Source organism: Prionailurus viverrinus, chromosome D2 (genome assembly GCF_022837055.1).
Source record: "Prionailurus viverrinus isolate Anna chromosome D2, UM_Priviv_1.0, whole genome shotgun sequence".
Taxonomy (NCBI): domain Eukaryota; kingdom Metazoa; phylum Chordata; class Mammalia; order Carnivora; family Felidae; genus Prionailurus; species Prionailurus viverrinus.
The window spans coordinates 20,353,013-20,380,879 of record NC_062571.1 but is presented as its reverse complement, the minus strand read 5'-3'; the positions used below and the strand labels follow the sequence as shown (position 1 = coordinate 20,380,879).

General features: G+C 36.6%; 1 protein-coding gene across 2 annotated transcripts in view; it reads left to right on the top strand.

Annotated features, from left to right (window-relative positions):
- Positions 1 to 27,867, top strand: part of IPMK (inositol polyphosphate multikinase) — a 67,243-nt gene that overhangs the window by 26,644 nt on the left and 12,732 nt on the right. For both annotated transcript variants that reach the window (XM_047826070.1, XM_047826072.1), the window contains exons 3-4: positions 1,382 to 1,478; positions 7,296 to 7,468. In XM_047826070.1, coding sequence (XP_047682026.1) covers positions 1,382 to 1,478; positions 7,296 to 7,468 — 270 coding nt within the window. The remainder of the gene's footprint in view (positions 1 to 1,381; positions 1,479 to 7,295; positions 7,469 to 27,867) is intronic.

Here is a 27,867-nt window from a genome sequence, read left to right as displayed (position 1 = left end):
ACTGCTTTTGATTTCCTCTTTACTTACATAGACCCCTTATGAATTTCCTTTCTTTCCTTGGGAGCTCAGCTATGCATTTAAGAAAATATTTGTTATATTTTATCCTACATCTCTCTACTAGAGAGAAAAGTTTTTTAGGTTATCTAGTCCGGTGTGTTGAAGTAAATACCAGGCCTAGTACTTTAAAAAAATATTTAAAGTAAAAAGGGAAAGTTTATCTCTCTACTCTTCCAGTTCTTTTATCTTTTTCAGGAATAAAAATATCATCAACTTCTTTAACTACTAAGTACATAGAGATATACCTAGTTCCTCCATCTTGTTGTTATGTCATCATGAACACTCTGCCCTCTGTTCCTTAGGCCAGGAACAGAGAGATGATAAGGTACACCCTTCTCTTAATTACCTTGGCCTAGAAGTGACTAATACCACTTCTGCTCACATTTCAGTAGATCACATGGATATCTGGTGAGTTTATGCCACACTTGAGTTCATTCTGTAGAATTGGCTTGTAGGTGTAACTACTTGACATGAATATGGCTTGACAAATAGAATTGTAATACTAAGATTTCATAAACATTTTACACCCATAAACTTTAATGGTTTTGGATAATTAGGTAGACCATATTGTGAGAGTTTGTTGGATAAAATGTCTTATAAGTTGTGTTTTAAACAAAAATATTTTCTTTCCCTCATCTTTTAGGAAACAAAGAATCTAGTTCCAGGATACAGGAACATTTAGTATTTTCTAGAATTATTATTGGTTATAAATCAAGGAATTAAATGCACAATAATTGGACTTAATTAAGTTAAAGGATAATTTTTTTAAAGGTAAAATCATAACTCCCTTGTATACATGAAATAAATAGTTGTTAAAGATTTTGTTGAACTCATTATTTAATGAGGGAACCAAGCAGATATTGAAACTGGTTCAGAAGAGAAGCCAAAGAAGAACAAATTTATAAGGAATAAGGGAAGTGAAAATAAGTATATATGTGTGGATACTGAATTCCCCCCTCCCATGGTGGGTAGAGGGTGGAGGGAAGTCAGTTGAACCTCCTCTGGCCAGAATTTATTTATGTTTCTGTGGACAGGAATTATTTTGTATTTGCGTAAAGCTTTATCTACATTTTACTTAGTTGTAAAATAGTTCAAGGACAGTGAAAAGCTAGAATTAGATGAAGAAGAATGTGCTGTAAACAATATGCAGTTTTTCATTGGAGATACACAATAATCTTTTTTTGCTTCCAAATGTATTTCCAGCTGAAACTCATACCAGATAAATTATGATTCAACAGTATTGGTTTTTTTGAGAAATATGTAGGGCAATTATAAAGCATTATAAAAAACCAACATGCAAATGTTTTATTTATCTATATTTCAGGTTTATGCTGCTGATTGTACTGATGGTGTTCTTTTAGAGCTACGAAAATATTTGCCAAAATATTATGGCATCTGGTCACCTCCAACTGCACCAAATGGTAACCTTTTCTTAAGAATACATCCTTTAGTATTAATTCATGAGAGTAGCTTTTTAAAAGTCTGTATATAAAATCAAGCCTAGTATTATACAAACAATATATGTGTGTTTTTCTTTCTAGTATTTTTTCTACTTCATTAAGGAAAACTTAATACTTTTGCTTTTCATAACCAGTTTCTTAAATGGTATGTAACATTAATGACCAATTTGTTGTAATTGAATAAAAAAATCTACATACTTAGTACTATATTAATTTATAGATGTTCTTTTTTCCTAATTTATTGGACAGTTTCCCATTTTGAGTAGGAAAAAAAAATATTTTCTTTGTATGACTTTGTCTCTGTATCTCCTATCCCCATCTCTAGGTTCTAAATTGCAGTCTTTTAAAAACTACTGCTAAGTTTCATGGTTAGAGGACAAAATGATCTATGTAAAGTCACAGCATTTCTTTCTTAGTGAATGCTTGAAGCAGTGTTTGCCTTTTCAAGGCCTTTGACAGAACAAATTTTATTTAAACAAGTAACATGACTGCCTAAAAATTGAAGAAGGTTCATGAATGGGGGAAGAGTTTTAAACTTGACTGGGTTTCCTTCTACTAACTTACTAGGTATGCCATGTTTCATTTTTAGGGGAATCATGGTATCTCCCTGTGAGTATCCTCAGTTAGGTAATAGTAAATCTATGATTCCCTGGGAATTCTGTATTTCAGTTATATGAAAAAAGAGTGAGCCTAGCTTTTCTTTTTCCTTTCTCCCTTCTTTCTTTTTTCTTTTGTTCCTTACTCCTTCCCTTCCTTTCTTTTTTTCTTTCTTTCTTGTCTTTAGTCCAATATACATATATTTCATATATATATAATACATATGTTATACATACATATATCCCTGATTCAGATCAGCACCTTAAATTGTTTCACAAATCTTTATGACCACCTTTACTTTATAGAGATTTCCATTGTAATGTAAGATATCTGGATTCCATCAAACTTTGCTACTAATTGCTATTTAATTTTGAGCAAATCATGACTCTTCAGTAAAGTGACATTGAAAGATTAACAAAGGTTGCTGAGGATGGGACTAGATTCAACATCTAGAAAGTAAATACTCAGTTTAAAAAGATTATTAAGAAGGAGTAGAATACTGAGCAAATGGCATCATTATTTTGAAAAGTAGGTATACAGAAAGAATTTGGGTGAGAGAAATATTTTAATTAAAAATGACATTTTATAGTTTGTGATTACTAGCATATGATTTAAAAATCAAGGACTTGCTCACAATCAACAACCTTTTCATCTTCAGTACTAAATGGCCATCTATGCATCTATAGAAAGAGCAGTAACTTTGAAGTCAAACACTTGGTTTCTACCTTGATTATGTCCAAATTTTGAGAACTAAGAAACTGCTAAATATGTGAATTAAAGAACAACTAAATAGAAATTTGGCTAACTCGTTAACCTTTCTGATCTCTACTTTTTCTACTATAAATTGAAAATAATACCACAGAGAGTTGAGAAGATGCATGTTATGTTATGTGAGAATGCTTTGAAAACTCTGTATTCTTATTTGAATATAAATGGAAATTTGGTGCTACTGAGATGAGAAGATGAAGTAGGGAAAATGAAAGAAGAGAGGAGAAAATGCAAATAAAAGGAGTAAAAGAACAGGAATAAAAAGTATATATGTACAGAGTGGCTCAATACTAGCAACAACTGCCTCAGGGAATTTCCTATGCCTTTTCAAATTTTTTACCTCTGGAAGAAGTTAGATGAGAACTGCTGCACCATGCAGGTGCTTAGCTTTGATTTTAATAGAGAGTTTATGGAATCATTTTTGCATTTTTATCCTTTTGATTATAAATGAAAATCAATATAAAATGGGAAACTTCTGTACATGTTTAGCCAATAGGGTCATGAAAACAAATTCTCTTAAATTTTAGTAGAGTACTGGGGCGCCTGGGTAGCTCAGTTGGTTGTGTCCGACTCTTGATTTTGGCTTAGGTCATGGTCTTACAGTTCATGGGATCGAGCCCTATGTTGGGCTCTGCATTGCTGGTGTGAAGCCTGCTTGGGATTCTCTCTCTCCCTCTCTCTGTCCCTCCCCAACTCATTGTGGGTGCTCTCTCTCAAACATTAAAAAATATTTTAAAAATTTTAGTAGAATACTGTGGTTAGCATTACTTTATTTTACATATGAAATAACTGGCCTTTTATTCCCCCTTTGGGCATCTTTTTTTTAGGTGCTCAGAGTAGAGATTTATAAAACTTGATACAGTTCTTACAATCCAAAGTAGTAAAATGTAGAAAGTACTGCCAGTTTGCTCAGCAAATTATTGTAACTTTGAGAGAAGCCTAAGAATGTGCTGATTGATAAGGTTTTTTTCTTTTGATTTTTTATGATAGCTTTATCAAGGCATAATTTATGTACCATAAAACTCACCCATTTAAACTATACAATTCAGTAGTTTTTAGTGTATTCGTGGAGTTGTACAGTCATCACCATTAGTTAATTTTAGAGCATGACTAATGGGATTTTTTTGAAAGGTGAAACATTTTTTGCTGATACTATCTTTAAAGATTTTGAGCTAGTTATATATATTAAATTACATTTGTATCTGTGTATAAACATATGCCTAGTACATGTACTGTCAAAAGCCTTTTATTGATAGTTCTTTAGGGAAATAGAGAAGTGTATCTTCAAGTAGGTTTGAACAAATTGAGAGTTTTCAATTGTAATCTCAATCAGCCTTATTGATTATTAGGTTTCTGGATCTAGCTACTAGTCAAATTTTAGGAAGCGTGGACTGAAATAAGTTGGCATACATGTCTATTCTTTCCTTTACACTTAAATCAAATTTGGAGGCTCAAAATCTCTGCTTATAATTCTACTTTCAGCTTATTTTGCTCTTGGAAATGACTGATGATTGAAGTGGAAGGCAGAAGTAAGGCCTTCTCTGATTTTCCATATGGCTTCATAGTTGGCCAGGGGTTCCTTATGTGGCCTTTTCCCCTTTTTGAGAGGTTCAGAAATGAAGATGGTAATCAATACCTAGTAGATTTTCTAGATATGGCAGGGAAGAATTTGATGAAACTTGGAATCTGTATTCTCATAATTTATACAATCAATAATATTCAGTAAGGGGATCTAAATAAGTTTTTCTTCAGCTCCCTAAATGCGTTCTGCCTTGTCTTTCCTTTAAAGGAACTAATTATCTCATCTTTACTATTTAGTTAATACAGGTCTTTCAATTTTTCCACAATATTTCATATGTCTATTTTTTTCTCTTTTGACACTGGGAATTTTCTGCCTCTTTCTTAGAGGGTTGGAAATATATTCCAGCAGTAGAAAACTTGCTATAGGAATTTTTTATGCTTAAAGTATTAAAACCAATGTAAGTATTATATTTGAAATATAAACCTTGTTGCTAAAATTTTTACACAGCTACGGAAAGAGGGATGGATCTGTGTACTTTCTCTCAAGGTAGCTGGAGATGGGAGGAGAGAATCAGAAGGGGCCTGTTCTGTGCTTTTTTCCCCCATCTTCTCACCCCATCCTCTGGTTTTTTGTTTTTTTTTTAATGTTTATTTATTTTTGACAGAGAGAAAGAGCTTGAGCAGGGGAGGGGCAGAGAGAGAGGGAGACAGAGAATTCGAAGCAGTCTCCAGGCTCTGAGCTGTCATCACAGAGCCCGATGCGGGGCTCGAGCACACAGACCGTGAGATCATGACCTGAGCTGAAGTTGGACGCTCAACCAACCTAGCCACCCAGGCGCACCCCGGTTGTGGTTATTTTTTAAAGCACAGAAGCTTGGGTGGGTTCCAGTCTTGAACAGGATAGTCTCACTGTGCCATTACCTTTCACTATCAACAATCCATGTCTGTGTCCAGACCTTTTGTTTTCTCTTATTGAACAAGTCTGTTTGTGAGAGGCTTTCTTTAAAATGTGTCATACTCCTGGGGCGCCTGGGTGGCGCAGTCGGTTAAGCGTCCGACTTCAGCCAGGTCACGATCTCGCGGTCCGGGAGTTCGAGCCCCGCGTTGGGCTCTGGGCTGATGGCTCAGAGCCTGGAGCCTGTTTCCGATTCTGTGTCTCCCTCTCTCTCTGCCCCTCCCCCGTTCATGCTCTGTCTCTCTCTGTCCCAAAAATAAATAAACGTTGAAAAAAAAATTTTTTTAAATGTGTCATACTCCTTGTGTGCCAGTGCTGGTCTCTTACGCTATAGCTTTTTATCATATTTGGGCTTGACTTAACCTACTTCTACACAGTCCTAACCTTTCCCCAGTCTTCCTTTGACTAAGGGATAAAATTTATGTCTTTATTTTTTATCCTTTCAGTGAAAAGATTTATGGCCCTTAAATCTGAGGGGCTTAGCACTTTCTCAAGCCCTGTCAGGGTTGTTCTCCTTTTTGGTTCAATGCAGACTTCTTTGTTGTAATTTAATAACTATGCTAGTCTTGGTGGGTCAAGGTAAAAGAAAAAAGGGTGAAGTCTTTTTTGTCTGGTGGCCTTTTATTTAATTAATTGAAAATACATACCTTTTCTAACTTTGTCACTTTGGTGAAAAGCAGAGGTGTGCCTGGGTGGCATTGTCAGTTAAGCATCTGGCTCAGGTCATGATCTCAGGGTTTGTGGGATCGGACCAGCATCAGACGCTGCACTGACAGCATGGAGTCTGCTTGGGATTCTCTCTCTTTCCCTGCCCCGCTTTGTGCTCTCGCTCACTTGCTCTCTCAAAATAAATAAATATACATTTTTTAAAAAGCAGATAAATTCGGTTTTTGAGAAAAAGTTTTTAGGAGAAATGTTTCTCATGTTCATAAGTGAAAATTATGATCTCATTCAGAACTTTGGGAAGATTCTTTCAAATGAAAAGGGGAAGAATTTCTTTCCTCCATTCCTTTAGTGTAGCTAGATCCCTACTTTAAGGCTAAAGCTATAATTAGTTCAGCTATAGTATGTAATAACTGGGACTTCTATAATCTTTTACTTGAATCTCCATTTATAATGGTTTTCTATGGGAAGATGTATGCAGGATGCCAAAGTGGTTTACAGATGAACTTTTGATGAATGCCTATATTCTAAAAAGCAAGATATTTATTTTCCTTTTTAGAGTATTAAGACTAAAATGTGTATTTGGCAGTGACCATATTTTAAATTGACTTACTTTTCTTAAGCTATAGTTCTGTTGTATACTCTGTGCGAAGGATTTATTCCTATTACTAATTAAACATTTTTTTAATGTTTAGTTTTGAGAGACAGAGCATGAGTTGGGGGAGGGACAGAGAGAGAGGGAGACACAGAATCTGAAGCAGGCTCCAGGCTCAGAGCTATCAGCAAAGAGCCTGACATGGGGCTAGAACTCATGAACTGTAAGATCATGACCTGAGCTGAAGTCAGACGCTCAACTGACTGAGCCACCCAGGTGCCCCTCCTATTACTAATTTTCAATGAAGAATTGAAAATTATTAAAATACTGAGAGATCTAGTGAGGCATAGATGACATAAACTGTATTCTCAAAGGGGAATACATTTCTGGAATAGCTTTTAAAATAAGTTATTTTTAATGTCCTTATATCTATTTCATGCCTTTGCTTATGAATATTGTTTAATAACCTCCTGAAGAGTTTCTGAGTGATATTTACACTTGTTATAAATTTGTTGGTCAGTTTTTTTTTTTCCCAGATGGAGTAATAATAATTGTTGACTCTGGATTTGTTTTAACTTTTTTCTCAGTTTTAAGATTTCCTCATTTTGTTTTCCCCTGGTAGTTATTTGAGTAGTAATATGTTTGCCTATTACTAATTAAGGTTTTTCTTTAATAACAGATTTATACCTAAAACTGGAAGATGTGACCCATAAATTTAATAAGCCCTGTATAATGGATGTAAAGATAGGGCAAAAGAGTTATGATCCTTTTGCCTCATCTGAGAAGATTAAGCAACAGGTCAGCAAGTACCCATTAATGGAAGAGATTGGGTTCTTGGTGCTTGGCATGAGGGTAAGAGTGATTATTTGTAACATTTCTTTTTACATGTTCTTCCCTTGAAAATTATAGATGTTATTATAATAGCTATATATTAGAAGATAATATATTTTGGATTTGGGTTGTCCATATTTCCCCCAATGAGGGTAGAGATTTTTATCTCTTGCTCACTAATACATGGTCAGTGTCTGGAATGATTCCGACACACAGTATGTAATTAATAAATGAATAAATGGCTGAACTGCAAGACTCTCGCTCAGGTAATTTTGTTTTTAGGAAGCTTAAGTTTAGGTGCAAAGTAAATAGCATGATAAGTAAACGTGATATTATTATGATTTTGCTATGAGAAAAGTGCTAAGTTTATATGTTCAGTTATTTTTCTATATTTTTTTAAATAGAAAAGGAAAATTAAAAATTAGGTTATTGCTTCAGCTGTGATTTAAAACGGTTAAATTTGCTCATGATTCTGTGGGTTGGCAGTTTGAATTGGGCTCAGGTGGTCAATTTGCTGATCTCACACAGGGACACATATGGCTATGCTCATCTGATGGGTCAGCTAGAGCTAGACAGTCTAAAACAACCTCACTCTCATGTCTGGGAAATGGTACTGTTGGCTGGATCCTTCTCCCTGTGATCTCTCATGTTCCAGAAGGCTAACTGGAGCTTCTTCATGTATCACAGTCCAAGAATGCAAGAGTGAGAGCTAAAAGGGCTCTTGAAAGCTACATTAAAAAGTCATTTACTGTCATGTCTATGGAATTTTATAGGTCAAAGTATATCACAGGGCCAGCCTGTATTGATAGGGAAAAGAAACAGACTCCACTTCTGATTGTAGGAATAGAGAAGTTGCAATACAAATGGTAGTGCACACAAGAATGGGAAGGATTGTTGAGGCTATCTTTGTAAATAATATGCCACAGTTAAAAAGTGATGTGGAATAAAATCCTCTAAGCAAATGGTATGCCTTCTAAATGTGTGGAGGTAAAATTTGTATATATGATAAATGATTGCTTACCTTTATAAGCATAATGGGTAGTTTTGAAATTCATCATATAAGATGATATATAGGTCTTCCTTTTGACTTTTAAACAGGTAAGTTAATATCATCATGTAAGATGATATATAGGTTTTCCTTTTGACTTTTAAACAGGAAAGTTAATAGGAAGCATTATAGATGAATTGTTAATGTGATGGTAATAACAGCACAGTTGAATTTGGTATTCTGATTGTAAATAAAACCAAAGAAATTAGAATAGAAAACTATAATTAAATATGGGTATATGGTAAAGAAAAAAAGGGTAATGGAATAATATTAAAACAAACAAGGAATAAACATCCCATGGGAATCTAACTGGGCAACTTTTTAACCTTCACTGTTGTCAAATCCCTTTCTCTCCTACTTTCCATTCTCACTTTTAGCAGATGACTTTGCCTTCAAAAAAAAAAAAAAAATAAAAGCCATCAGACAGGATTTCCTTTAATTTTCTGCTGACAGATATAAATACCTAAACTGCAAGTACTTTCATTCCCTCTTTATTCCTGTCACGTTGAAGAATTTTCCATCCTTCTGTCTAAGCATAACTCTTCCTATGTTCTCTGGATCTCAGTCCTCTCCACCTCTTTAGGAACCAAATACTGTTGATTTTCACTTGTTTTTCTTATATGTTCAACTTCTATGTGTCTTTCTCTCTCTATTGACTCTTTAACTTTTGTTTTAAGTATGATCAAATTACTCACATTTTTCAGGAACAAAACCTCAAAACCCATAATTACTGTGCTCTGCTCTCCAGCAGAGAGACTTACTCCCCTTTACAACTGAACTAGTTATTTCCATTTAGTATTCTTAAACTCATTCCAATCTGGCTTCTGTTCCATCCTGCCTCCAGATTTGCACGTCCCTAAGATCCCTGAAGACATCTCCATTGTTACTAGATCCAAATGGCATTTTTTTTCTTAAATATGAAATTTATTGTCAAATTGGTTTCCATACAACATCCAGTGCTCATCCCAACAGGTGCCCTCCTCAATACCCATCACCTACCCACCCTTCCCTCCCACCCCCATCAACCCTCAGTTTGTTCTGTTTGTAAGAGTCTCTTGTGTTTTGGCTCCCTCCCTCTACTCACTTTACTTCGCTTTGAAAAGCAGCTTTCAGTGCTAAGTCCTTCTTGAAATTGTCCTCTTAGTGTTCATGACACTACATAGTCTCCTGGCTTTTTCCTAAGACCACTTTGTAGTCTTCTTGTCCAGCTCATTTCTTTTTATTTATTCTTTAAATATTGAGGTATTTTGTTCAGTTCCATTTTACTGCCTCCTTTTTTCTTTCTGTTTCTTCCTAAGCAGTGTCTTTGTTCTTACCGATTCATTTTTCACTTACACTGATAACACCCAAATATATATCTCCTGCCTCTGGTTTTTCTTTGCTCTCCTAATCTGTATAGCTAGATACTGGGATAATGTAAAGACATCTAGAATGAATACATAAAAAACGGACACACATCCCTCTTACAAACTACAACCACATAAATAGTAACATCTGTTATTCCCTATCCCAATAAAGGCATCACCGTACAAAGTTTTACAAAGGAGAAAGCTTGTAGTACTGTCACATCTTAGAACCATCCATCATTCCTATTGATCTTAGTTCCCTAACACCTCTTGAGTCCAGTTATCTCTTCTCAGACTCTAGTCTCTTAACTGATATCTCAAGTTCAATTTTGCTCTCTTCCAGTCTGTTCATCAAACATTGCAAAAGGACTAATTATCATATTTCCCTATTTAAAAACTCTTTAGTGGGTTTCCATTACCTTTAGGGTACGTATACAGGATAAATAAGGCATTGCATGATTTGGCATTCTTGGGATATGTGGCTTCCCCAGACATAGAGGTTCTTCTTTTTGTTTCTGTCTCTCTTTTTTTTTTTTTTATTTTAATTTAATTTTTTTTTTTTTAAAGTTACATCCAAATTAGTTAGCATATAGTGCAACAGTGATTTCAGGAGTAGATTCCTTAATGCCTCTTACCCATTTAGCCCATCCCCCCTCCCACATCCCCTCCAGTAACCCTCAGTTTGTTCTCCATATTTATGAGTCTCTTTTGTTTTCTCCCCCTCCCTGTTTTTATATTATTTTTGTTTCCCTTCTCTTATGTTCATCTGTTTTGTCTCTTAAAGTCCTCATATGAGTGAAGTCATATAATTTTTGTCTTTCTCTGACTAATTTCACTTAGCATAATGCCCTCCAGTTCCATCCACATAGTTGCAAATGGCAAGATTTCATTCTTTTTGATTGCCGAGTAATACTCCATTGTACATATATACCACATCTTCTTTATCCATTCATCCATTGATGGACATTTGAGCTCCTTCCATACTTTGGCTATTGTTGATAGTGCTGCTATAAACATGGGGGTGCATGTGTCCCTTCAAAACAGCATACCTGTATCCTGTGGCTAAATGCCTAGTAGTGCAATTGCTGGGTCGTAGGGTAGTTCTAGTTTTAGTTTTTTGAGGAACCTCTATACTGTTTTCCAGAGTGGCTGCACCAGCTTGCATTCCCATCTCTCTCTTTTTTTTTTAATGTTTTATTTTGAGAGACAGAGACAGAGAGACAGACAGAGTGAGAGCAGAGGAGGGTCAGAGAGAGAGGGAGACACAGAATCTGAAGTAGGCTCCAGGCCCTGAGCTGTCAGTAACAGAGCCTGACATGGGGCTCTAACTCATTGAACCATGTGGTCATGACCTGAGCTGAAGTCGGACACTTAACCGACTGAGCTACCCAGGCTCCCTGTGTTTGTATCTTTTTAATAAAAACTTTATTGAGATATAATTTATACATCACTCAATTCACTCACTTAAAATATATGGTTCATTGATTTTAGTATATTTATAGAGTTGGGCAACCATCACCACGTTCAACTTTAGAATATTTTCATCACCCCGGAAAGAAATGCCATACCTGTTAATAGTCACCCCTCATTTTCTTCCAGTCTTTCAATGCCCCCTAGCGTTAGGTAACTCTGATCTACTTTCTGTCCTATAGATTTGCCTCTTCTGGACATTTCATATAAATGAAACTGTGTGATACACTGGATGGTCTACGGTGACTGGATTCTTTCCACTTAATGTTTTCAAAGTGCATCCATATATCAGTATTGTATTCCTTTTTTTTGCTAAGTAATGTTTCATTGTATATATATGCCACATTTTCTTTATCCATTTATTGATAGGCATTGAGTTTCCATTTTTTGGCTATTATCAATAATGCTATTATGAACATGAATGTACAGGTTTTTACATGTGCATATGTTCTTATTTTGTGTAGATTTCTAAGTTTGAAATTGGCAGGTCCTGTGGTTAAGTTTGTTTAACTTTTTAAGAAACTGCCAAAGTCTTTTTCCAGTTACTGCACCATTTTACATTCCTACCAGTGTTGTATTAGCATTCCAGTTTCTCTACATCCTTGCCCAACCCTTGTTAATTGTCTTTTTTTTTTTAAACCACTGCCATCCTAATGGGTGTGAAGCAGTATGTCATTATGTTTTTTTTTAATTTTTTTTAATGTTTTTTATTTATTTTTGAGACAGAGACAGTGGGGGGGCAGGGGGGGAAGGAGAGTGAGAGAGAGACACAGAATCCGAAGCAGGCTCCAGGCTCTGAGCTGACAGTACAGAGCCTGACACGGGGCTCGAACTCACGAACCGTGCAATCATGACCTGAGCCAAAGTCGATGCTTAACCAACCTAGCCACCCAGGTGCTCCAGTGGTTTTGATTTACAGTTCCCTAATGGCTAATGATATTAAGTATCTTTTCTTTTCATGCACTTATTGACCGTTTGTATATCTTCTTTGGAGAAGTGTCTATTCTGATCCTTTGCCCATTGGGTCATATTTCTTTTCTTTTCTTTTTTTTTTTTAACGTTTACTTGTTATTGAGAGACAGAGAAACACAGAACGTGAGCAGGGGAGGGGCAGAGGGAGAGGGAGACACAGAATCTGAAGCAGATTCCAGGCTCTGAGCTGTCAGCACAGAGCCCGATGCAGGGCTCGAACTCACAAACCGCGAGATCATGACCTGAGCCAAAGTTGGGACGCTTAACTGACTGAGCCACCCAGGCACCCCCATATTTCTTTTTACTAATGTTTTATACAAATCCCTGATATATGATTTGCAGATATTTTATTTCTTTTTACTAATGAGTTTTATACAAATCCCTGATACATGATTTGCAGGTATTTTCTCCCTCCCCTCCCCTTTTTAACTTTCTTGACAGTGCCTTTGAAGCACAAAAGTTTTCATTTTGAAATCTATTTTTTTCTTTTGTTACTTATACTTTTGGTGTTATAGCTAAGAAATCATTGCCTAACCTAAAGTCTTGAAGATTTACTCCTATTTGTCTTCAAAACGTTTTATAGTTTTAGTTCTTACATTGAGATCTGTGATTCATTTTGATTTTGGGGGATGTGGTTTCAGGAAGGGAACAAATTTGCATATGGATATCTAGTGGTCCCAGCACCATTTGTTGAAGAGACCATTCTTTACCTCATTGAATGGTCTTGACACTTATTCAAAATAAGTTGACTATAAATGTGAGAATTTATTTCTGGACTCTCAGTTCTGTTTTCTTGATCCATATTACCTATCTTTATGCTAGTATCATACTCTTTTTTTTTTTTTAATTTAAACTTTATTGAGGTATAATTGACCTCTAAAATTTTAAGGTAATTAAAGTGTACCTCGTGGTGATTTGATATACATTTGAAAGGATATCCCCCAGCTAGTTAATTAACACATCAATCACCTCATGTGTTTATCATTTATTTGTGTCTGAGAGAACATTTAAGTTCTACCCTCTTAGCAGATTTCAATTCTATTGTACAATACAGTGTTATCAAGTATAGTCACCATGTTTTACATTAGATCCTCAGACTTTATTCATTTTATAGCTGATAGTTTGTAACTTTTTAACCACGTTATCCTATTTCCCCCACCTCACAGCCCTTGGCAACTGCTTTTCTACTCTGTTTCTGAGTTTTATTTATTTTTTTGAGATTATTCATATGAGTGATGCCATGAAGTACTTGTCTTTCTTTGGCTAATTTTATGTAGCATGATGCCAATAAGATGCATCCTAGTTATTGCAAATTGCAGGATTTTCTTTATTCTCACGAATAAATAGTTCCATTATATATATATATATATATATATATATATATATATAATGGAATATATATATATACACCATAACTTTATTCATTCATCCTTTGATGGACATTTTGGCTTCCGTATTTTGACTATTGTGAATAATGCTGCAGTGTACATTGGAATGTGAATATCTCTACGATGTTTTCATTTCCTTGAATATATACCCAGAAGTAGAATTGCTAGACCATATGATAGTTCTGTTTTTTGATTTTTTGCAGAATCTCCATACTGTTTTCCATAGTCACTATACTCAATTTACATTCCTACCATTTGAACTATATACTTCAAACCTCTGGCAGTTTGATGCTAAGATGCTAAGTGTATTTCCCTTTTTTCCATATTCTGGCCAATCCTTGTTTGTTATCTCTTATCTTTTTGAATGATAGCCATTCTAACAGGTGTGAGATATTCTAACACAGTAAGTATCTCATTGTGGTTTTGATTTGCATTTCCCTGAGATTAGTGACCTTGAGCACTTTTTGATGTTCCTGTTGGCTGCTTAGATGTTTTCTTTGGAATAATGTCTATTCAGTCCCACTGCCCATTTTTTAATTAGATTTTCTGTATTAAATTGTATGAGTGCTTTATATAGTTTGGATATTAATCCCTTATCAAATACATGATTCACAGATATTTTTTCGGAACCACACTGTTAATGTAGCCTTAAGTTTTGAAATCAGAAGTTGTGACAGCTCTGATTTTGTTCTTCTTTTTTCAAGATTGTTTTGACTAATTCTGGGTCCTCCTTAAATTTACACATGAATTTTAGGATGAAGTTGTAATCGTCAGTCCTGCAAAAACGTGCCGGTTTGGATTTTGGTAGGGATCGTATTGGATTTGTAGATCAATTGAATTCCTGTTATTTTTGTTCTTAGAACTCCCTTTATATAGTATTTAATATATTGTTTACTTATCTGAGAAAGTATATGATTGAAGTATGAGATAAATGAAAATGATGTGAATATAGGTAAGTTATACAAATCTAGGTTATTAAAATTGGGAGATAAACATTGAATTTTAATAAAAGTAATGCTTGGGTTAAAATTTTCAAATAGTTTATTTCTTTGGAAGGTGGTAAATTCATTGAACTTTTTAGTCACAATATGTTTGTAGACTTTTTTTTTTTTTTTTTTTTAATTTTATTCTTGGGACAGAGAGAGACAGAGCGTGAACGGGGGAGGGGCAGAGAGAGAGGGAGACACAGAGTCGGAAACAGGCTCCAGGCTCCAAGCCATCAGCCCAGAGCCTGACGCGGGGCTCGAAGTCACGGACCGCAAGATCGTGACCTGGCTGAAGTCGGACGCTTAACCGACTGCGCCACCCAGGCGCCCCTGTTTGTAGACTTAATAAGGTTAGAGTTGGATAATTTTAGAATTGATATTCTAAAGTTTAAAAATTTCCCTCTATGGGGTACCTGCGTGGCTGAGTCAGTTAAGCCTCCCACTCTTGGTTTCAGCTCAGGTCATGATGTCATGGTTTTGTGAGTTTGAGCCCTGCGTTGGGCTGTCTCTGTGTCTCTCAAAATAAATAAGTAAACTTAAAAAAAAAAAAAAATTCCCTCCAGGAAAATCATGCCTTTGAACAAAAAATTCCTTTAATATCACTAAACTATACTGAAGTTTACCAAATTCAGTAAAACCTTGGTTTGCGAGCGTAAATTATTCCAGAAACATGCTTGTAATCCAAAGCACTTGTAAATCAGAGCGAATTTAGAAATAATGGAAACTCAGATGATTTGTTCCACAACCCAAAAATGTTCATAGAAAAATGATTATAACACTACAACATAATACAAAATAATAAAGAAAATACAAAATATAAAGAAAAATAAACAAGTTAACCTGCACTTACCTTTGAAAACCTTTGTGGCTGGTGTGAGGGAGACGAGAGAGGGTTATTGTGTAGGACTTTCACTCTCACTAACGGAATCACTGCCATCTATCGGCTCAATGGAATCTTTTTCTTTTCGTGCAACTTTAAAAAGGAAACTAACCAATGACACTTGCTGTTGCCTCCTTTTGAAGATTTTGCAGAAACGTGACAGTGCATTGTTGTTAAACAGATTCATCACTCTCACGCTTACAGCCTCATTCGGGTGGTGCTTTTCTACAAAATTGTGCATTGTTTCCCACATTTTACAGATCTCCCTTAACCTTATGTGAAGTGAGGGATTCCACCTTTTTCTCCTCCTCCTGTGCAGACAAGATGCAGATGTAAACTTCTTATAAACTCTTGCAGTTTCAGCCACTCACTCACATACCTCATTCCTACTTCTCAATGATTTCCTTCTTAACTTCCATCGTAATGCTCTCCTTCTCACTCACTGCCTTTCTTTTCAACCTTTTTCTGCATGGGGGCCACTGTATATGCTCGCACAGGTGTTGACTAAGTACAATATTAATAAACTGTTGTCGTATACTGTATTTAATGTAACTGGCAATAAAACAGCAGAGGAAAGGGTTGATATCTGCAGGCAGCCTGACCTAGAATGAAGTAAAGCATTCCTAAGCTTACTGTTATATGGGAAAGCAAAGGACTGTCCATAGGTGCTTTCAAGTGACAAAAAATACACTAGCACCAGATGTGGGCACCTTCCAACATTCTGAAAAATCACTGGTTTCTGCCAAACACCGTGGCCTGAGACTGAGCATCCGAGCATGGGAGATGATTACCCATGATCCCACAGTGAGAGAGAGAGAGAGCGAGAGCGATTGCCTCAGTGGTGAGGTGACGTTTGGCATCACATACTACTCATATTGCAAGACATCGCTTGTTTATCACGTTAAAATTTATTAGAAATGTTTATCTTGCAGAACACTAGCAGAACAAGTTATTTGCTATCCAGGGTTTTACTCTATATCAAATATACCAAATATTTAAAATATATTTAAATATTTTTCTGTTGTGTTCAACCAGTGGTAGAAGAGGTTTGGTGGGTTGAATAACTTGCCAGTTTTCTGTGCTGATTTAGGAATTCTTAATGACTTTCAGTACTTATACTATATTTCCTTGATCCCAAGATGGTATAGATGATAAGACTCATCATTGATTTAATAACAAGATTTATTGGAATATGTGTTACAAAAAAGGCAGAAACAGAGTAGAGCCTGTAATTGCAAGGGGGTCAAGAGAGGAGGGCTATAGAGTGACTTTGAAATAGGTGGTACAGGTTTCCCCTGCTATCTGAAAGTAGATAGATGTTCATGTAAAACCTTTTGTAATCTGAAAATGGTGTAAAGTGAAAACGCACTTACCATTAATTTGTATGGAAATTTTTTTGAGTGTTCCCAGACCCAAACAATAACCTCTTTTAGCTTTTCTGATACTTTAGGCCACATCTTGCTAATGGATGCATAAAATAAATCAAGATAAAGCACAGATGCTCACAGACAATTCAGAGTTATGGTGGCTTAATGCTAGAATGCTGAGAGCAGTTCTCTGGGATGGAATTTGGCAGTGCCAGTCTTGCTGCTGGTGTTCATGTTGTGTCTATAATGTTTACTACAAAACAAAGACTGCACACAATTTCCCCTTTTTTCCCATAGAGGTGAAAATCCTCTTAGGATCTCTTCTGGTTAGCAAAAACAGGTATTATTGTAGTTCTTTTGTAAAAGTGAAGTGGCATAACACAAGCTTTTGAAAAGCAGGGGATACCTGTATTTTGAACTAACAATAGCAGAAAGTAACAGATAGAAAACTATGAAGTAAGCATATTGTGAAACAAGTTTATGTAAGGTGACTGGAACATACTGTATATAGGTATGTAGGGTGTATATTATCTTAAACTACCAGACTGGAGAAGTTAGTATCAGCAACTTGCTTTGGGACTTACTGGTTTTTGAAATAGTGACCTTACCAGTTAACTGTTCTATATATTCTTGTTTAATTTCCCAGTTGTGTACTGACTGAAAACAAGTGCTATATAGTTACAGGGATTTATTACATTTATTAGCCAAAATTAATTAAAATACAATTTATAGAAATATACGTGAAATTTCTTTAAAACATGTAGTTCAATGGGGCGCCTGGGTGGCGCAGTCGGTTAAGCGTCCGACTTCAGCTCAGGTCACGATCTCGCGGTCCGGGAGTTCGAGCCCTGCGTCAGGCTCTGGGCTGATGGCTCGGAGCCTGGAGCCTGTTTCCGATTCTGTGTCTCCCTCTCTCTCTGCCCCTCCCCCGTTCATGCTCTGTCTCTCTCTATCCCAAAAATAAATAAATGTTGAAAAAAAAAATTAAAAAAAAAAAAACAAAAAAACATGTAGTTCAAGACTGTAAGTGATTTAGGTGGGTACTTTGGGAGGGGCCAAGATGGCGGAGTAGCATGGAAGTTCTCAGCTTCTCTGGTCACTGAAGTGCAGCTAGATCAGCACCATACCTAGGAAATTGATCTGAGGATTAACACAACAATCTGTATAACTTGAGCCATAGAACTAGGCAGAGGCATGGTGTGGAGAGGTGAACTGAGGGAGAGAGAAGCCATGGAGAGCAGGGAGCTGTTTTTTGTGGAGAGAGGACAGAGAAAGGGGGATAGAGTATGGCACATCAGGAGAGTACAGGAAAAGCACTCCCCCTAAAAGCTGAAGAGAAAGAGAGAGTGGATACACAGACAAGGGACTGAACAAGAGATCTGTTCCCCAAAAACGTTGATGGTGAAAAAGGAGACGGTTCTAATACCATTAGGACTCTATAAATAGGGGAGCACAGAGCTGGAAATTCTAGAGCTCAATACTTGGTGGTGCTCTGATGGGGAAGAAGGGTGAGTCCTAGGAGTAGGCAATGAGGTACAGGGGGTCTGTGGGCCACGTGGGGAGAAGCGGTTCCCCTGCTTCGAGTGTCTTTGGTAGAGACCATACAGCCTCCCTACAGGCAAAGATCCCAGTGGACCCTGGAGAATAGCCACATTTGCTGGTATTGGAACAAAGATCACGGAGTGCAGTGAAACCTGGTGCCAGCTATGTGTTGTGATTTGCTGTAATCTCTGAACCTCTGCTGCTACATAATCATATGAACATTCTCAGGGCAAGCCGGCACTTAGCCATTACTCATCAAGACCCTATTCCAGAGGGTCGGAGCAGGACCAAGCCACAGAATTCACGGAACCAAGGGGTTTGGAAACTCCGCCCCACTTGAGATACGATTCGGGGGAAAGGTGCTGCCTGGAAGGCTGAATGGCTTAGATACAGACAGTGTAGAAGTGGGGAGTGGACGGAAGCCAGAGACAAAGGAGGGTTGCTTGATTGCAGTTTGGTGAGAGGGCAGGGTTCCTGTGCCCTCTAGAAACTAGGAAGCTGGGTGACGCCACTTCTACTCATGCTCATATGCGCCAACACACACCACACCGATACATCCCAGTAAGGTAAGCAGTGCCACCTAGTGGAAAATGGAGTCATTACACTAAGCCCCCAGCCAATTGTACCACCCAAGCACAAGCCCCAAAGGACCACCACAAATCTCTCTGCCTGGCTAGTGTACAGATGATAGAGTGTTTAATAGTTTAAGCTGTAGGGAAAACTGGATGTAACTTCATCCGGATTTCATTCTGTTTGCTAGTTCATCTACTCGGGGGTTTTTTTTGCTTTTGTTTAATTTTTTTTTTCTTTTTCTCCTTTCTTTTTTCTTTTTCTTTTTCTTTTGAATATAATTTATTGCCAAATTAGCTTACATACAATACCCAGTGCTCATCCCAACAAGTGCCCTCCTCAATGCCCATCACCCATTTCCACTCTCCCCCACCCCCCCATCCACCCTCAGTTGTTCTCTGTATTAAGAATCTCTTGTGGTTTGCCTCCCTCCCTCTCTGTAACTTTTATTTTTTTGCCCTTCCTTTCTCCCATGGTCTTCTATTAAGTTTCTCAAGATCCACATGAGTGAAAACATATCTGTCCTTCTCTGACTTATTTCACTCATTGTAATACCTTCCAGTTCCATCCATGTTGCTGCAAATGGCATAATTTCATTCTTTCTCATTGCCAAGTAGTATTCCATTGTATATATAAACCACATCTTCTTTATACCAATGGAATAGAATAGATAACCCAGAATTGGACCCACAAATGTGTGGCCAACTAATCTTTGACACAGCGGGAAAGAGCATCCGATGGAAAAAAGTCTCTTTAGCAAATGGTGCTGGGAGAATTGGACAGCACCATGCAAAAGAATGAAACTGGACCACTTTCTTATACTATACACAAAAATAAACTCAAAATGGATGAAAAACCTAAATGTGAGACAGAAGGCCATCAAAACCCTAGAGGAGAAAGCAGGCAACAACTTCTTTGATCTCAGCTGCTGCAATTTCTTACTCAACACATCTCCAAAGGCAAGGGAATTAAAAGCAAAAATGAACTATTGGAACCTCATCAAGATCAAAATCTGCACTGCAAAGGAAGCAATCAACAAAACTAAAAGGCAACTGACAGAATGGGAAAAGACGCTTGCAAATGACATATTGGATAAAGGGCTAGTATCCAAAATCTGTAAAGAACTTAACCAAACTCAGCGCCCGAAAAACAAATAATCCAGTGAAGAAATGGGCAGAAGATATGAATAGACACTTCTCTAAAGAAGACATCCACATGGCCAACAGACACATGAAAAGATGCTCAATGTCATTCATCATCAGGAAAATACAAATTAAAGCCACACTGAGATACCACCTCACACTGGTCAGATTGGCTAAGATGAACAAATCACAAAACTACAGATGCTGGCGAGGATGTGGAGAAATGGGAACCCTCTTGCACTGTTGGTAGAAATGCAAACTGGTGCATCCGCTGTGGAAAACAACGTGGAGGTTCCTCAAAAACTAAAAAGTAGAACTATCCTATGACCCAGGAATAGCACTGCTAGGAACTTACCTAAAGGATACAGGAGTGCTGATGCATAGGGGCACGTGTACCTCAATGTTTATAGCAGCACTTTCAACAATAGCCAAATTATGGAAAGAGCCCAAATGTCCACCTTTTTCTCCTTTCCGTTCTTTTTCTTGGCTACAGAAAAAAAAACATTATTTTTATCTTCCTTTCATTAAAAAAGTTATTGTTTTAACTATGTTTTTTCCCTAAATTTTTAAAATTCTATTTCACCTCATTTCACTTTATTCTATTTTATTGTATACTTTTTTTTTAATTTTTAAACTTTCTTTTTTTTTTTTTTACCTTTTTTCTCTATTCTATCAAACTTCTTTCAACAAGCAGACAAAAACACCTAGGATTTAGCTTCCTTTATGTAATTTTTGGTTTTTTTTTAATTTTTAAATTTAAAATTTTTATTTTATTCTTTCTTTCTCCAAAATGACAAAATGAAGGAATTCACCCCAAAAGAAAGAACAGGAAAAAATGACAGCCAGAGGCTTAACACAGATGTAAGCAAGTTGTCTAAACTAGAATTTAGAACCATAATATTAAGAATACTAGCTGGGGTTGAAAAAAGCATAGAATCCTTTTCTACAGAGATAAAAGAAGGCAAATTGAGTCATGATGAAATTTAAAATGGTATAACCGAGATGGAATCTTGAATGGATGCCATGGCAGTAAGGATGGGTAAAGCAAAGCAGAGGAAAAACGATATAGAAGACAAAATTATGGAGAATAATGCAGCAGAAAAAAGAGGGAAACTAAGGCAAAAGAGCATTATCTGAGAATTACAGAAATCAGTGTCTTAAAAAATGAATAATGCCTGAATCATAGGGAGTCCCAGAAGATGAAGAGAGAGAAAAACGGGCAGAAGGTTTATGTGAACAAATTATAGTGGAAAACTTTCCTAATCTGGAGGAAGACACACATCAAAATCTAAGAAGCACAGACATCTCCCATTAGATTCAACAAAAACCGACCATCAACAAAGCATATCTTAGTCAAATTCACAAAATACACACAGAATTATGAAAGCAGCAAGGGGGAAAAAAAGTCCTTAACCTATAATTATGGGAAAACAGATCAGGTTTGCAGCAGACCTATCCACAGAAAGTTGGCAGGCCAGAAGGAAGTGGCAGGATATATTCAACGTACTGAATCAGAAAAATGTGAAGCCAGGAATTCTTTATCCAGCAAGGCTGTCATTCAAAATAGAAAGATAAAGAGTTTCCCAGACAAACAAAAACTAAAGGAGTTCGTGACCACTAAGCCAGCCTTGCAAGAAATTTTAAGGGGGACACTCTGAGGGGAGAAAAGATGAAACAAAACAAAAAAGACCCAAAGCAACACAGACTAGAAAGGACCAGAGAACACCACCAGAAATTCCCAACTCTGCAGAGTCTTCCCAACACAAGGACAATAAATTCATGTCTTTCAGTACTCTAAATGTCACTGGAAAAATGCTCCAAGCAAAAGACCTAGGGTATCAGAATGGTTAAGAAAACAAGATCCATCTATATCTTGTTCACAAGAGACCCATTTTAGGCCTAAAGATACCTTCAGACTGAAAGTAGGGATGGAGAACCATGTATCATGGTAATCGTCAGCAAAAGAAAGTTGGAGTAGCCATATTTATATCAGACAAACTAGATTTTTAAAATAGACTGTAACAAGAGATGAAGAAGGGCATTGTGTCATAATTGAGGATATAATTAAGGGGTCTATTCACCAAAATCTAACAATTGTAAACATTTATGCCCCCAACATTGTAGCACCCAAATATATAAATCAGTGAATCACAAATATAAAGAAACTCATTGGTAATAATACCATAAGAGTAGGTGTATTCAGCACCCCACTTAATAGCAATGGACAGGTCATATAAGCAGAAAATCAACAAGGAAACAATGTTTGAATGACACACTGGACCAGACGAATTTAACAGATACATTCAGAACGTTTCATCCTAAAGCAGCAGAATATACATTCTTCTTGAGTGCACATGGAACATTCTCCAGAATAGATCGCACACTGGGATGCAAATCAGCCCTCAACAAATACAAAAATACCAAGATCATACCATACATATTTTCAGACCACAACACAATGAAACTTGAAATCAATCACAAAATATTTGGAAAGACCACGAATACTGGGACGTTAAAGAACATCCTACTAAAGAATGAATGGGTTACCCAGAAATTAAAGAGCAAATTAAAAAGTGCATGGAAGCCAATGAAAATGAAAACATGATAACCTAAAACCTCTGGGACACAGTGAAAGCAGTCATAAGAGGGAAGTATAAAGCAATCCAGACCTTCCTAAAGAAGGAAGAAAGGTCTCAGATATACAACCTAACCTAACACCTTAAAGAGCTGGGAAAAGAACAGCAAATAAAGGCCAAAACCAGCAGAAGATAGGAAATAATAAAAATTAGAGCAGAAATCAATGATATTAAAATAAAAAAAAAAAAAAACAGAACAGATTAATGAAATCAGGACTGGGTTCTTTCAAAGAATTAACAAAATTGATAAACCCCTAGCCAGTTTGATCAAGAAGAAAAAGGAATGGATGCAAATAAATAAAATCATGAATGAAAGAGGAGAGAACACAACCAACACTGCAGAAATACAAACAATAATAAGAGAATATTATGAGCAATTGTATGCCAATAAATTGGGCAATCTGGAAGAAATGGGCAAATTCCTAGAAACATATAAACTACCAAAACTGAAACAGGAAGAAATAGAAAATTTAATCAGACCCATAACCAGTAAAGAAATTGAATCAGTAATCAAAAATCTCCCAAAATACAAGAGTCCAGGGCCGGATGGCTTTCCAGGGGAATTCTACCAAACATTTAAAGAAGAGTTAACACCTATTCTGTTGAAGCTGCTCCAAAATAAAATAAAATAAAATAAAATAAAATAAAATAAAATAAAATAAAATAAAATAAAACAAAACAGCAAAAACAAAGAAAAAAAAATGGAAGGGAAACTTCCAAACTCATTCTATGAAGCCAGCATTACCTTGATTCCAAATCCAGACAAAGACCCCACTAAAAAGGAGAACTACAGACCAATTTCCCAGATGAACATGGATGCAAAAATCGTCAACAAGATACTAGCCAATTGGGTCCAACAATACATTAAAAGAATTATTCACAATCAAGTGGGATTTATACCTGGGATGCAGGACTGGTTCAATATCCACAAATCGATCAATGTGATACATTACATTAATAAAAGAAAGAATAAGAACCACATGATCGTTACAGTAGATGCAGAGAAAGCATTTGACAAAATGCAGCATCCTTTCTTGATTAAACCCCTCAAGAAAGTAGTGACAGAAGGATCATACCTTAAGATCATAAAAGCTGTATATGAAAGACCCAGTGCTAATATCATCTTCAGTGGCAAAAACGGAGAGTTTCCCTGCTAAGGTCAGGAACACGACAAGGATATCCACTCATTCAACAGTGGTGGAAGTCCTAGCCTCAGCAATGAGACAACACAAAGAAATAAAAGGCATCCAGATTGGCAAGGAGGAAGTCAAACCTTCACACTTCTCAGACAACATGATACTCTACATGGGAAACCTGAAACTTGCCACCAAAAAACTACTAGAACTGATCCATGAATTCAGTGAAGTCTCAAGGATATAAAATAAATGCACAGAAATCAGTTGCATTTCTATACACCAATAATGAGGGAGAAGAGAAATCAAGGAATCGATCCCATTTACAGTTGTACCAAAACCCATAAAATACCTAGGAATAAGCCTAACAAAGGTGGTGAAAAACCTATACACTGAAAACTATAGAAAGCTTTTGAAAGAAATTGAAGAAGACACAAAGAAATGGAAAAACATTTCCTGCTCATGGATTGGCAGGACAAATATTGTTGAAATGTCGATAACTACCCCAAGCAATCTATACATTCAGTGTAATCCCTATCAAAATAACACCAGCATTCTTCACAGAGGTAGAACAAACAATCCTAAAATTTTTTTTGGAACCAGAAAAGACTGCAAATAGCCAAAACAATCCTGAAAAAGAAAACCAAGGCTGGAGACATCAAAATCCCAGACTTCAAGATGTATTACAAACCTGTAATCATCAGGACAGTATGGTACTGACACAAAAACGGACACTTCTATCAATGGAAGAGAATAGAGAACCCAGAAATAGACCCACAAATGTATGGCCAAGTAATCGTTGACAAAGCAGAGAAGAATATCCAATGGGAACAGAGAGTCTCTTTAGGAAATGATGTTGGGAAAACTAGACAGTGACATGCAGAAGAGTGAACCTGGACCACTTTCTTACACCATACACAAAAATGAACTCAAAACAGATGAAAGACCTAAAGTTAAGATAGGAAGGCATCAAAATCCTAGAGGAGAAAGCAGGCAAAATCCTTTGATGTCGGCCACAGTAACTTCTTACTCAACACGTATGCAGAGGCAAGGACCTCATCAAAATAAAAAGCTTCTGCACAGCAAAGAATCAGCAGAACTAAAAGGCAACCAACAGAATGGAAGAAGATATTTGCAAATGACATATCAGATAAAGGGTTAGTATCCAAAATCTGTAAAGAATCTTGCATACTCAACAACCCCCCCCCAAACAATCCAATGAAGAAGTGAACAAAAGACATGAATAGACACATTTCCAAAGAAGACATCCAGATGGCTCACAGATCACATGACAAAATGCTCAACGTCACTCATCATCAGGGAAATACAAATCAAAACCACAGTGAGATACCACCTCACACCCGTCAGAATGGCTTGTTGGCAAGGATGTGGAGAAAGGAATCCTTCTGCACTGCTAGTGGGAATGGTAACTGGTGCAGGCACTTTGGAAAACAGTATGGAGTTTCCTCAGAAAATTAAAAATAGAACTACCCTATGACCCTGCAATTGCACTACTAGGTATTTATCCAAAGGATACAAGTCTGCTGTTTCAAAGGGGCACATGCACCCCAATGTTTATAGCAGTGCCATCAACAATAGCCAAAGTATGGAACGACCCCAAATGTCCATCGACTGTTGAATGGATACAGAAGAGTTGGTGTGTGTGTGTGTGTGTGTGTGTGTGTGTGTGTGTATGTACATATACATGTATATACACATACATATATATATATACATACATGCATATACAATAGAATATTAATGATCAAAAAGAATGGAATCTTGCCATTTGCAGCAATGTGGATGCAACTAGAGTGTATTATGCTAAGTGAAATTAAAGAAAGACAAATATGTGACTTAAGTTATATGTAGAATTTAAGATATAAAACAGATGAATATAAGGAAAGGGAAGCAAAAATAATATAAAAACAGGGAAGGGACAAAACATAAGAGAGAACAAACTGAGGGTTGCTGAAGGGGTTTTGGGTGGGGGTATACACTAAATGGGCAAGGGGCATTAAGGAGGACACTTGTTGGGATGAGCACTGGGTGTTATACGTAGGTGATGAATCACTAGAATCTATTCCTGAAATCATTATTGCACTATATGGTAACTGAGTTGGATGCAAATTAATAATAATTTTAAAAATAAATAAATATTTAAAAATATTTAAATGATTTAATTTTCAGTTGTTCCAGTGTATTGTTGGCAACAGCTTAAAGTTTTTAGAAAGAAATGCTTTTTTTGAGAGAGGTACCTTTTCCTAGTCACTGATTCCTCTTTATTTGGGGAAAAGATACTTCTTTTTTAATCTTTATTGATCATATTGTCTAAAAATCAAGACTCTGTATATCTTTTTTTTTCTTTATAATCCTGGATGATAGTAACTCTTCAAATATCTCTTTCCATGAATTGATTAACTAGGAAAGGTGTTTTGCTAAAGATATTTGAATTTGTTTGCTCCTGATATAAGTTCACATAAAATGAGCAATTCAAGTGCGCCCATGCCCAACGTGGGGCTTGAACTCAAGACTCTGAGATCAAGAGTCAAGTCACATGTTGGGATGAGCACAGGGTGTGTTATGTAAGTGATGAATTACTAAATTATATTCCTGAAATCATTATTACACTATATGTTACCTAACTTGGATTTAAATCATAAGGGGAAAAAAAAGGCAATCATGTGCTCCACTGACAGAGCCAGCCAAGCACCTCAGCCTTTGCTTGTTATTCTGCCCTACTCATGTCTCGCAGATTTCCTTTCCATTAAAATGTGTGTGTGTGTGTGTGTGTGTGTGTGTGTGTGTGCGCACGCTACATTTTTAGATGTTTTTAAGGCATACCTTTTGATTTACAATGATCTTTGCTACTGACCAAGACTGGTCAGTGGTAGCGATGGAGAAGTTCTCATATCTCTTCCCATTCTAGCTTTAGGTAGTAAAGTAGAAATATATAGAAGAGAGAATATCAGTAAAGGAGTTCCACAGAAACAACTTAGTTTTAGTCTGTATGTGAAATTTAGATTCTCATATGTGAAATTTAATTTAGATGAGATAATACACCCCTGATTTAGTAGAATGGTGATAGTTTTTATTTTTAAAATCCCATTTCTTGGGTACATTTCCTAACTTGTGGTTTACATAACTATGTATTTGAAAATTCTCATATTTTTGTATTTAATTTACTCAGATTAATTTACTCATTTTCATCCTTTTTATTGCAGTACAGTTTATATACAGTAAAACCTTGTATTTGCATAACTTGTTCTGCGAGTGTTCCACAAGACGAGTGAACATTTCTAAGTTTTAACATAAACAAGCGATGTCTTGCAATATGAGTAGTATGTGATGCCAAACGTCACCTCACCACTGAGGCAATCACTCTCGCTCTCTCTCTCTCTCACTGTGGGATCATGGGTGATCATCTCCCATGCTCGGATGCTCAGTCTCAGGCCACGGTGTTTGGCAGAAACCAGTGATTTTTCAGAATGTTGGAAGGTGCCCACATCTGGTGCTAGTGTATTTTTTGTCACTTGAAAGCACCTATGGACAGTCCTTTGCTTTCCCATATAACAGTAAGCTTAGGAATGCTTTACTTCATTCTAGGTCAGGCTGCCTGCAGATATCAACCCTTTCCTCTGCTGTTTTATTGCCAGTTACATTAAATACAGTATACGACAACAGTTTATTAATATTGTACTTAGTCAACACCTGTGCGAGCATATACAGTGGCCCCCATGCAGAAAAAGGTTGAAAAGAAAGGCAGTGAGTGAGAAGGAGAGCATTACGATGGAAGTTAAGAAGGAAATCATTGAGAAGTAGGAATGAGGTATGTGAGTGAGTGGCTGAAACTGCAAGAGTTTATAAGAAGTTTACATCTGCATCTTGTCTGCACAGGAGGAGGAGAAAAAGGTGGAATCCCTCACTTCACATAAGGTTA